Source organism: Amphiura filiformis, chromosome 20, assembly GCF_039555335.1.
Source record: "Amphiura filiformis chromosome 20, Afil_fr2py, whole genome shotgun sequence".
NCBI classification, from domain to species: domain Eukaryota; kingdom Metazoa; phylum Echinodermata; class Ophiuroidea; order Amphilepidida; family Amphiuridae; genus Amphiura; species Amphiura filiformis.
The window spans coordinates 6,048,881-6,061,795 of NC_092647.1; the positions used below are offsets into that span (position 1 = coordinate 6,048,881).

General features: G+C 36.1%; 2 protein-coding genes and 1 non-coding gene across 3 annotated transcripts in view; 2 read left to right on the forward strand and 1 right to left on the reverse strand.

Annotated features, from left to right (window-relative positions):
* LOC140141786 (transmembrane protein 267-like) overlaps window positions 1–1,805 on the forward strand; it is a 68,727-nt gene extending 66,922 nt beyond the window's left edge. The window contains exon 4 of the mRNA XM_072163650.1: window positions 1,722–1,805. The gene's annotated coding sequence lies outside the window, so the exon portion shown is untranslated. The remainder of the gene's footprint in view (window positions 1–1,721) is intronic.
* The window catches only part of LOC140141785 (uncharacterized), a 251,222-nt gene continuing 240,082 nt past the window's right edge, over window positions 1,776–12,915 (forward strand). Inside the window, exons 1-6 of the mRNA XM_072163649.1 lie at window positions 1,776–1,881; window positions 5,955–6,263; window positions 6,790–6,952; window positions 9,039–9,758; window positions 10,606–10,665; window positions 12,600–12,659. Of these exons, the coding sequence (XP_072019750.1) occupies window positions 5,962–6,263; window positions 6,790–6,952; window positions 9,039–9,758; window positions 10,606–10,665; window positions 12,600–12,659 (1,305 nt within the window). The 5' untranslated portion in view covers window positions 1,776–1,881; window positions 5,955–5,961. The remainder of the gene's footprint in view (window positions 1,882–5,954; window positions 6,264–6,789; window positions 6,953–9,038; window positions 9,759–10,605; window positions 10,666–12,599; window positions 12,660–12,915) is intronic.
* On the reverse strand, window positions 11,316–11,388 carry Trnal-uaa (transfer RNA leucine (anticodon UAA)). The gene has a single exon. It is a non-coding gene; the product is annotated as a tRNA-Leu (tRNA).

Consider the following 12,915-nt stretch of genomic DNA (forward strand, 5'->3'; position numbering starts at 1 on the left):
TTATCAAAACACTAGACTAGATGTCTCCATGTTTTGCCCCTAATTATAATGGGGGATGCGGCACATATGAGGCAAAAATGACCCTTTTTGACCCCTGTGACCCCTGGATGACCTCCGATATTAAAACATTTAAAGACTTTTGTAGCCACTTACCCAATACGGCTTGCCTATGCGTTTGGTCCACATCCGATCACGGATGTAGCACTAGTAGTCAATTGTGAGAAAGAAAGAAAGAAAGAAACAAACGGCAAGACAAAAATAAGTTAGGCTGCACGCCTAACTTAAGAAAAAAAAATAAGTTAGGCTGCACGCCTAACTTAAAAAAAAAATAAGTTAGGCTGCACGCCTAACTTAAAGAAAGAAAGAAAGAAAGAAAGAACTTGACAGAAACAGACCTTAGCAATTTTGCAAATTGCTAAGGAATCAGCAACTAGAGATAATTTGCGCTCACAGAGCGCAGACAATCGCCAGGCATGTAACCCTTAAATGACCTTTTGATCTGACCTTTGACCTTAATGTTTCCCAGGTCATGAGGTTTGTTGTCATCAAAATTGAGCCTCGTACCCATTACAGATGTCCAAAAATGCATTTCTAAAATTTGACCTCTGCATGACCTTTGACCTGACCCCTGCAAAATGTTCCCTGGTCATGAGATCTGTTATCACTGAGTTTGAGCCACATACCCCTTACAGATGTCCAGAAAAAGAAATTATAAGATTTGACCCCAGATAACCTTTAACCTGACCCCTGCAAAGTGTTCCAATATATTCCCCTGGTCATCAAGTTTGTTGTTACAGAGTGTGAGTCCCGTACCCCTTACAGATGTACAGAAAATGCATTTCTAAAATATGACCTCTGCATGACCTTTGACCTGACCCCTGTAAAATGTTCCCCTGGTCATGAGATTTGTTGTTAACGAGTTTGAGCCCCATACCCCTTATGGATGTCGAGATAATACAATTGTAAGATTTTACCCCCTTAATGACCTTTGACCCCAATTCTTTGTACAACTTTTAGACACTGGCTAAAGGCGATGCAGGTATGCAAGTGACGTCATTGTATTATGTAATTTGTAGAAGAAGAAGTATTTTTAGTGAAAATCAAATTTTGGCCATAATGACCTTTGGATGACCTTTGACCTCGAGTTGGTCATGTAACATTTGTGCCCCTACCCAATGGTCCTTGTGACCAAATATGGTTACATTGGCCTAAAGCATATGGCTACAATGGCTCGTTAAAAGTTTGACAGAAGAAAGAAAGAAAGAAAGAAAGAAGAACTGACCAAAAACAGAACACTCGCAAATTGTAAATTTGCGATTGTAATCAGTAATACTATCTATAAAGCATTTATTATATAGCACTAGTATCCATGATGAGTATCTGTGAGAGTGTGAGCCCTTGGCCTACGTGGCAAGGTAGCCAGTAGCTAGGTTTCGATTACCAAGTTCAAGTGCAATCCAGGGTATCAGGTAAAGGTCCCTTGCACTCAGCAGGTTGCCATGGTAAATGATTATGCTAGGGGGTCAGATAAGTTCAATCTACTAACAGGCCCTACTAAATGTGATCTTATGCAAATTTAGCCAGGAAGTCCAACCCAGCTTGGTATCACACAAGCGGGATGGTAACCTGATTGGACAGCTCTATGGTGTAGGTACAACAATTGTGGATAATATTAACATGCATATTAAATTCAAATTCCTGGATGCTGTTTCTTTTACCAGGGTACAAAATGTCTTTGAAAATTTGCCAGAGAGAGTCAAGTTGACGTCACACACCTAATGCAATACAATTGCAACAAAGCCGACACCATTATGAAAAATCGTGTAGCGTAGATACATGTGATTGGAGACTGTTGGAATAGCTGTCTTAATTTAGTATAAGGTAAGCAAGAAATGTGCTCTTGAATTTATAAATGTGATGTGAGATTATTATTAACACCATTATAACAAATCAATTTAATGTTTGTTTTAAAACAGAAAAAACCTGCTAATATTCCATATAGGGTGTGATAGTTTGTTAGTTAGTTCATGGGTTTGTGATTGAGTGTCGATGGCATGTCTCTTTATTCAGACAACCTTGGAAAGAAGTATAAAATCAGGTATTGTAATGTTATAATATGTAATATAATATGATACAAAAATAAATATACAGAAACTGTTTTTATTAACTTTAATTACCAAATTCACATCTAGAGATTTGCAAAACTAAACTCCATAAAGGTAATTAAATTTGAAATATTTTCGTTATAAAATGGCCTTTGCTGAACCAATATTTGTGCTATAAATGGTTTTCTTTTACAAATGCTTGTTATTACAATGTAGTGAGAAGCATCCCACCATCTCTAATTAACATTGGGAATGATTTATGCATTGAATATTCATTTTTTGTTCAGAGATCGAAAGTGCAGTCCACACAAATTAAAGGGGACTGCTCTATAATCCGAAGGTTCTATAATCCGAAGGTTCTTTAGTCCGAAGGTTCGCTAGTCCTAACACGTGTTCATAGCATTCGTTAGTCCGAATTTTAAAAGAGGTTCTCTAGTCCGAAAAAAAAATTGAAAAGAGGTTCTTTATTCCGACGGTTCTTTATTTCAAAGGTTCTATAGTCCGAATTTTAAAACGGTTCTCTAGTCCGAATATGAAAATAGTCTCTATAGTCCGAATTTAAAAAAGGGTTCTATAGTCCGAATATGAAAATAGTCTCTATAGTCCGAATTTTAAAAAGGGTTCTATGGTCCGAATATAGAAATAGGCTCTATAATCCGAATTCAAAAAAGGGTTCTCTAGTCCGAAATTGTAAAACGGTCCTATAGTCCGAAACGGATACCGTGTTCTTTAGTCCGAATCAGTAAAAAGGTTCTATAGCCCGAATTTTTAAAACATTAACATATACTGCGCCCTCTAGCTAGATAATACTAAAGCAGGGTCTATGGCAAACGGGATATGACGCTACTGCTATTAAAAGGGCGCACACCACCAAATCACGATGTAATGACGATGTAATGTAGATGGATTCCGGTAAAAACAAAAATCTTTTTAGGCATGTTATAGCTTAAATAAATATTTGATACCTACACATGAACTTGGATCGCCCAATAAGTTGCATAACACAATTTTTTAATAAAGTAGGCTCTCGGATAGAAAAATGGCCAGAAACGGGTTTTCAGGGTCTACCCTGAACGGGTCGAAAATGAAAAACGGATAAAAATGAAGAAACTATCACCAGAATAAAGGTGAACGTTAATGTATGCTACGAAAAATATCCAGAGAAACCAACCATGTTGAACTTCAGCGGATTTGTATTTAACAAGTGATGATTTGACACTGAAACAAATGATAAAAATAAAATTCGAGTATAGAACCCGCTTACCAATTCGGACTAAAGAACACGGTATCCGTTTCGGACTATAGAACCGTTTTGCAATTTCGGACTATAGAACCTTTTTTAAAATTCGGACTATAGAGCCTATTTCCATATTCGACTATAGAACCCTTTTAAAATTCGGACTATAGAGCCTATTTTCATATTCGGACTAGAGAACCGCTTTTAAAATTCGGATTAAAGAACCTCTTTTAATATTCAGATTAGGGAACCTTTTTGAAATTCGGACTATAGAACCTTCAAATAAAGAACCGTCGAATAAAGAACCTTCGTAATAAAGAACCGTCGGATTAAAGAACCTTCGGACTAAAGAACCGTCGGACTAAAGAACCTTCGGACTATAGAGCTTCCACCAAATTAAATGGGACCACATCAGGGGTCGATTTAGAAAATAAAACCCAGTGTTGTAGATCTCGAGACTGGCCTTGAGACCATTCTCGAGACCGGCTAAGCCTGGTCTTGGTCTTGCTCTTGGTCTAGGACCTGCTGATCTTAGTCTCAGTCTCGGCCCTTCTGGTCTTGAGGTCTTGGTCCGAGACTGGCTTCGAGACCAGTAAAATAGCACCATTCTGGTCATTTGGCAGCCTTTAATGCTCAAACAGTTTTCATAAATTGAATCATTAAAGATTAATTTAATTTCTAATTAACATTCTCATTCTCACCTCAATACCTACTCAATTATTTATAATTAGGCCCAATTATTAATTGTTCAAAATATCGTATAAACAGACTCTATCTCAATCTCCAGAATCCAAGATTATACCGCTCCATTAAAATCTATTTTTTAGCAACACATCATATATTTCTTTGCATTTGCCCAAATAATCATTCGTACATCATTCAAAAAGTAGCAACATTACAGTTAATCCCAGCAAACACAGAAACCCTTCTTGGTTTTCTTCATAACATTTCAAAGGACTCAAAGGTTACCAAATAATGTTAAAATGTATACTCTAGATGCTGGGAAAGGAACGCTTTCTTATTTTTATACAATAAAGTTTCAGAATTTGTTGTACATTATGATATTATAAAGTTGGCAAAACATTAATTTAATAACGTTTGGCAGAAAAGTGTTGAACAACTGTTTGGGAAAATGCTCTGCAACACGTTTGGCCTCAAAATTATATATTATATGAATGGTATTTAAAGGAGTATTTCGTGATCCTAGCATCCTCTATTTATGTCATTTTTCATTAGATATCCACGAAAAAAACCTATTCCCAAAATTTCAGTTGATTCCGATTTTGCGTTCGCGAGTTATGCATGATTATGTGTATTACACTGTTCCATAGACAATGCGTTGTAATTTTGTTCTGGTGCACCAGAACGAAATTCAAATTTCACGATATCTTTGCTAAACTAATTAATCTGCAAGGAATATTTTGTACATAAACATTATGTAGCCAGAGGTTTCCAGTGATATAAAAATCTCAACTTTTTTTGTGTTAAGTGGGGGGATGAGGCTGTGGATCACGAAATGCCCTTTTGAATGAATTTATTGTTAGTGAATTTACATATGTATTATCTTTTTTCAAAAGAACATTAGTTTTTTCCAAGGATCTATTTTTTCTTCAAATTCCATTCATAGTAAATAACGCAAAATTAAAACTTGCAACGTGGATCATATAATGATCAAAGGCGCATCATAAAGCTCTATAAGTGTAGTTTTTTAGCTTTTGGGAACATTATATTAATTGTTTTGATCATTTTGTGGGCATAAAAGTCTCAATAAAACTGACCAAAATAGGCATATGCTCAGTCCCTGTCTCCCATAAATTTTAATGCTTCAGACACCACTGGTTTTTTTTTTTTTCAAGCCCGGTCTCGATCTTGGTCTCGGACCTGCCAGTCTTGGTCTCAGTCTCAGACCAGCCGTCCTCGTTCGTGGTCTCGGTCTCGGACTGCCTGGTCTCAGTCTCGGTCTTGGTCTCGGATGGGCCGGCCTCGACTACAACACTGATAAAACTTACATGCACAACTCTAATTTTTTCCTCTAAATGGGCTGAATAATAGGCAAAATTCTACATGTACAGAGCCAAAGTTACATGCATTTGTGCATGTAAAACCCCTCTAAATCGAGCCCTGGACCACATGCCGATATGCCATCTCATGTTAGCTCAGATTGCAATAAAGGTGTTAATACCACAACAAGCCCAGGCTACAAGATTATGCTGAAATTTTTTGTCCCTACCTCCCCCCTCCATTTTTTTCATTCTTAAGGGCCATGGCGAAAAAAATTAGGGTCTACAATTGTACATTTTCTACAGCAAACCATATTCTTGGCCTAGAAATTTTACCCCCCCCCCCCTCAATTTTGTGATCTCAGTATGCCCCTGATCAATTCATAATCTCAGCAATGTTTAGCTCATTGCAGGCAAGATGCATAACATCATGTATCATTATAGAACGACATGCGCACAGTTTGACGCAGTATCTGTAGATGTAAAGTGCGTTTTGTGTGAGTGTATGATAGAACTTAATAACATGCACTGTAACAAATAACTTCTCTGGAGTTAAAGAAAGTTTTGTGAACAAAGTATAATGATTAATATAATCTTTTTATCTTCCTGCAGATTCAAAATGGCTTCCACCCCAGAGCCTTGTACTGATGGCCGATATCGGGACAGACCTGCAAGAGACCTTAAAGAATGGAAAGAGTGGCAGCAGAAAGTATTTACTACAAAATATGATTTTTCCAAGCCTGTCACACCTCAAAAGAGCCCCAAAAGTAGGAAAAAATCAGTTCATATTTTTACTCAACACTACCGATGGAATTGTCAAACCCAGGAATCACCATCCATCCAAGACACTGCTGTAGCTGCAAAAAGTACAGAAAGGCTTAGGACCAAAAGCAAGAATAACAGTCAAAGTGACCAAAACAGGTTGGTATTATCATCATTTTGATGTGTAACCAAAATCTTTTAGCAGATAATGGTGCATAAAAAATCAAGCTGAAAACACCAAAATGCCATACATGAGCAACACACAAACATGGTAGAATGTAATGGACTCTTGTAAGTCTAATTAGAATGTCAGTAATGGGTTGTCCCATTATCCAACTCTGGGGATACAATCCTTTCAACTGTTTCAAATAATTAACACATTACTGGAAAGAAGGTTTTTACTGTGTTTCTCACTAGTTTTTGTTCTGTGTAAACAGCCCTTGTTTCGTATGTTGGACAGTATTAATACTGTTAAATTGAGAAATTTTGCTCTGATTGTATATCAAAGCTAATAATATAAGCATCATAATTCGCAAACCATGCACAATTGCTGCCGATTCATTTTTGACATGTAAGAGCTTGCTGTAGAAAGAGCAAGCATAGTCAGTAAAAGGAGGGTTGGTTTAAAAATCAAGCAATATTGGCTGACACCATACATATTTTTGATAATTACATCTATTTCCAGATCTGAAAACAGTGACTTCCAAGTTTTCATCAAGACACCCATTTCAACAACAGAGAACCTCCGAGTGAAGCAGAGTACATCAGTGATAGAGATCAAGACTGTGATTGGGGATAAGCTTGGTATTGCTACTGATAAATTAGAACTATATATTGGACCCATGAAGGTATACATATAGCTTTGATATTTATTCAACTAAGGGACTTCACAATAATTAATTATGAACCCTGCTCATCATGGGAGAGGGTTCGTCTGATATTGGGTCACTCATACAGGAGTAGTTGAAAGATAATCTGTGTCTATGCAAAATATTTAGGCCCATGTTGAACATAAGTGTCCTACAAAATTGTAAATTTATTTTGATTGTTCTGAGACTGCACTTCAAATTGCGCTGCATCAGGTGAAATTGTACCACAACTTTCAAATTGGGGTGCCCCCCCCAGATTTGAAAAATTAACTCAAACACTGAAATTGCACCTGACCTTCTTAATTGTAATTCTAAATGACAATATCCTCTCACGTCACTGATCACATTAAATAGAACATTAAAAAATTATATCAAAAATCAGTACTGCAAAAGACAGTGACCGCGAAAGATGGTGACTGCGAAAGACGGGTGACTGCTAGTATAGCTTTAATATTCTTATAGCCATAGGAGTCAAAATCCAGTTCACTGCATAAAATATCTATCAATCTATCTGTCAATATATCTTTCAATCAATTTATGCAATTGAGGTTTGATCCTGGATTGACTAACCATGTGCTGACTCCAACTTTCTATACTATGTCTATACATTTCATCTACATTTCATCTTGTAGCAAAATAAACTTTTACTAATTTCAAAGAAATCAACCACTTACAACTATTGAGATGATTTAAATTGGTCCATTTTGAAATTAACTTTTATGTGTTACATATACATTCCATGCATGTTTGGGACAAAAGTATTAATTTGAATGTGGTCTTGCACATATGTGACCAGCTCCAACAAAACCCGGAACAAGTCGCTAGGCATGTTTTTGAGTTATAGACCTTTAAAGATGACATTCCCATTAAAAAAAATCAAATTTTGGAATTCTTAATTTCATGGTACATGTATTTGACTTTCAAATCCTTGAACGTACTTATTAAAACAACGTTTATTTAATCAATAATTAACAATTGAACTATGATAATCCCTATTCAATCCTGTGTAAGGCAGGATCGAACTAATTAGCCCATTACACAGAATAGCAACTTGGCAAAAATATCAAGGTATCATTTACAAAATTATCCATATCTTGAAAAGTATTGATGTTTATATATATAATTTGGTATTATTTTTAAAGCTTATTGTCTAGTGCTTACATTTTTATTCAAATCATGAAATGTCAAAAATGCGCCATGTTCCTGGTTTTGTCAGACCGGGGCACATATGTGACGTGTCATGTCAAAAGGAGACACTTTTGGGCAGGTTAACAATTTTGATGTTTTTACATAACTTAAATATAGAGATATTTTGTTCCACAACGCCATTTTCCCCAATGAAATGGGACATTCCTAAGCAAAGATATTGAGTTCGTAAGTTATATATGGTATTATAAAATTGGAAATTGAGATATCGGCCTTTAAAAATATTATTGACAATGTTGAGAGTAGAATTACTGTGAAAAATGTCTCAAAAAATACAAAATTCCAGTTATATTCCGGTCTGAAACTATCAGACAATATTTTAAACATAATAACATCACAAATTTGCAACAAACCCAAATAATATTGTGAAAAAAAATCACCCAGGCAGATTTTTGGCTATTTCTCCATTTACGATCCTGCCCAATGCCCAAAAGTGTCTCCTTTTGACATGACAAATGTCACATATTAGGCCGCATAATATTAATGTTTTGGTTTTTGTCTGGAGGATTTTCATGAATTGATGAGAGAGGTGTTTTTTGTTTTTGTTTTCTTCTTCAATGTAAAATTAACATTGCTAATAGTTTTCAGTCTTCCCAACAGTAATTAAGGAAAAGGAGGTTGCCCTTTTTTTCCAAATGTGAGATTCTGATAGATAAACCACCTGGAGTACCGTAAAATGACTTGGAAGTGATCCTTGTTCTCTGATAAACTTATTTATCTGTGTGAAGTTTTCTTGAAGCATTCCAAAGTTTTTAAAAATAAAAACTGACAACCCCCAGAAATTGAGGTGGGAGGGGACGAGAACCAAAACTTTTATTTCATTTGGCCTTATTCACAATTCTCTGTACATGTATTTCAGATGTGTAATTTACTGACTTTGGGTGACCATGGAGTAAAGAACCAATCCAATCTTGAAATGAAGATTCTACCAGGTCTTCTTGGAGGTGCTGACAATCTACCAGACCCACCAGTTAATCCTGCCGAAAATGTCGAACCCTATTTGACAATACCTTTATCCAAATCACCATCCGATTTTCTAAATAAGCCTGGCTTAGGTTGTAGAGATGATAAACTAGACAACGAAGAAATAGCAAACTATGTGAGAGTTCTAATGGCTGTGCAAATGGTGTTTCTAGGATCAGTCCTATGTGTAGAAAAAGTGGTCAAACAATGGCAAAAAGTGGTCAAAAAGCTAATTGACAATTGTACAACCCCAAATGTGTGTTGTGAACTTAAAGGAAAGAAGCCATCCAAACCCACAAAACAGAAGAAAGGATTTTGTGATAATTGTATCCTGTTGTCAAAATTAGTAGTCAATGCTGTTAACAGGTATGCTCCTGGCAAGAGAGAAATATTTTGGGGAAAGCCTTTTAATTTCCACAAGGATCCTCTTGAAATTGCAAAAGCCTTTGTCTTCAAAGCACCAGAAGAGAGATTGGATCAAATAGGCTCATTTGGTTACTGTGATGCAGGAAGTCTAATGCTCATAATGATGAACTTTGGTCCATTTTTGGTAGACCAGGAAGCTAGTGAAAGACTACAACAGGAAATACTGGATAAAGCAGCGGAATTAAAGAAGGTAATCTTAATTTCTACATGTGTGCATGGCAATCTAATCAGAGCTGTTGTATCACTCTGGAATTACTTTTTGTGACTGGACACTACAAATCAGCCATAAAGTCGGTCCCCTGTCAATTTTGTTTTCTTTTGTGTTTAGAAAATATATATCATAAGCTTTAAAATAGTATATCATTTGACTTCAAACGATATCCAGAAGCGGGGTTATGGTTTGTTGAACTCTGCTCCTTCAACAAAATGGTACCTTTTTCGGTTCTACATGTGTCTCTTTTTCCACATTGCTTGGTAATAGTCATAATTGGCGGTTATTTCAAATCATCCCCAAGTCAACGAGGTTCAGGAATGTCCTCTCATTGTTAATTGTTGGTTATACATACCTAGACAAAATACAATGCGTTGTAACCCACCACTTGAACAGGATTTAGCCAAAACAAACAAAGACTAGAGCTACTTAAAGAATCTATAGAAATAGGTAGAAGATTATTATCCTCTTCAGCAATAGGATTATCGATTGGTTTAAACACTATAAAATGAGAAACTTGTCACACCAAATTGAGGTACTTATGAGTACGACCTTCACACACATTTTACACTGCAACTCATAATACAATTTGCCGACTTTACGGCTCATTCTTATAGTGTACAGGCACATATTGTTATTATTTATAGTAGTTTGATTTTTTGTTGATATTCACAAGCTTTCTATCTTGGGCAAGCGATATTACCACATAAAAGTGTTAATATCAACAAAAATCAAACTATTAATATCAACTTAATATCAAACTACTAGTTGTTTAAATCTTGAATTTTCCTTTAACTCAATATGATTTTGCTATCTTAATCCACAGCTTAACCCTGAACCCAAAAGGGAAGAGAAAGTAAGGGCAATTGCAGAGATCATTAATAAGGTAAATAATCTCAATTTTGAATTCATAGACAATCAGAATCATTGTCCAGTCATCAAGCCAATTGTGCATGTGAAAGGGTCTGTGTGCCGTAATTAAAACTAAAGAGATACATCTACAGACCATCCATCAACAGGTCCCTGTGTTTTGAATGCTGAGAACCCTTACATATTCATGAGGGTGGATCATTCGATCAACTGTGTGTAATAGTCCCAGAAAATATGCGGTATAGGCATATCATTTTCATTTCTTGCACTTCATAGAATGATTAGGGGAGTTGAGACAAAAAATTTTGTCCTGAATTTATCAAACAAGGGGAGAGGCCTATGCATACACTGGAACATGAAAACATTACAAGCTTGCGCACAACATCAAATTAATGATGTTTAGGGATGAAATCAAAACTCGACCGGCGGTTCTGTCTGGTTCTGTCCAGTTGCCTTTGTTTAGAACAATAGCAACCGGGCGGAACCGGATGGAACCGGCGGTCAACCGCTGGTCAAGTTTTGATTTCATCCCTTAATCATTCTTAATATCAATAAACGGGGGAAAGAAGAATCACGCATTGCACACTGGCACAATTAATATGAAATTACAAATGGAAACATATCATGTATAGGGAGATAAACCAGAGAAAAAAATCTGGACATACCTGGCTGTGCAGGGACTTGAACCCCGGACCTCTCACTTTTAAGCCGAACGCTCTACCCACTGAGCTACACAGACTGTCCCTGAATTTATCTTTTTTCTTTAGTAACTACTTTGAACTGAATTGCTATTGCAGTACGACATCCAATGTCACAGTACAACATCCAATGTCACAGTACAACATCCAATGTCACAGTACAACATCCAATGTCACAGTACAACATCCAATGTCACAGTACAACATCCAATGTCACAGTACAACATCCAATGTCACAGTACAACATCCAATGTCACAGTACAACATCCAATGTCACAGTACAACATCCAATGTCACAATGAAAATGTATGTGACACATTGTAAATTGATGATAAATGGTAAATCCCAATTTTGACCTCAACTGGTGCCAAACAAAGATGCACATTACAACTTCAATTTTGTCTTGATATTTCAAGTGGGCACCCTCCCAGTTGGTATATCTCTGAAGGCCAGCTCTAAGGGAGTGTTCATAATTACTTTGGTGGGGGGCGGTAGAAAAGTTGAAACCTCTGATGACATAATTTTTTAGATCCCCCTGAAAAAGGGTGGATTTTTTGTATTCCCCCATTTTATGGTCTAAAAAAGAAACCAAAAACATATGTTATTAACTTTAGAATTAACTAAAAATGACCATTTGGATTTATTACTCATCGGAGTTATAGTCTTACATCCAAATTGTAATCAAAATGTGCAAATTTTGTTGGTTTGAAGCTTACTGGCTGAAGGAACAGGGGGAGGGGGGATAAAAATTTAAAAAATATTCACTTACATCATAGGTCCAGAAGTCTAGTATACTGATACTTGATGAGCATAGACTTTAGTCCCATATGTTGAATAGTAAGAGCCCTCTATTAAGATGTTTGTATCTAAATATTTTTCATGTGAACAAAAATTTCAGCTGAATGAAGATTGAAATTTTGTTCACAACACATATTGACTTGTGACGTCAGAACTGGATCATAGACTCAACTAAGTTGTAGCACCTCCGTCCTTATTCAGAGAAGGCCATCAACATCCAGGCCAACCATGGCCTGGATGTTGATGGCCTCTTTGAATCCTCTTTCAAAGTACCATGGTTCTCTGTTGAGGATCTGCATTTTCTCTAGAACTGGATCATTCTGCTGAAGAAGGTTGTAGTTTCAGGTGAGCAACTTTATGTGTTGTGAACAAAAGTTCAGTTCGACTTCATTTATTTGATTACCAACAGAGATGAACTTTCATGTTTTTTTTGTCTTGATGTCCTAATCCATAGAAAATCCCTAAACTCACTGAAGAACACAAAAAGAAAGCAGTTGAAGAGATCATTGACAAGGTACAATATAAACAATATCCTAATTAAATCCTGCACAAAATGTATTGTTACACTTTACTAAGAGACATTTTCATGATGAATGTACCATGAAATGAAAATTTGTTCTTCCAATTTTGTTACCTCACTCAATTTCATGACTGGATATGAATAAGATATGGCCATTTACACCAAAACATTCAACTTTAAAACAATTATTTGAAGTACCCTCTGAAAAGACTTCTTCTTTAATTTGTCTATTATTTTACAATGTTATTTT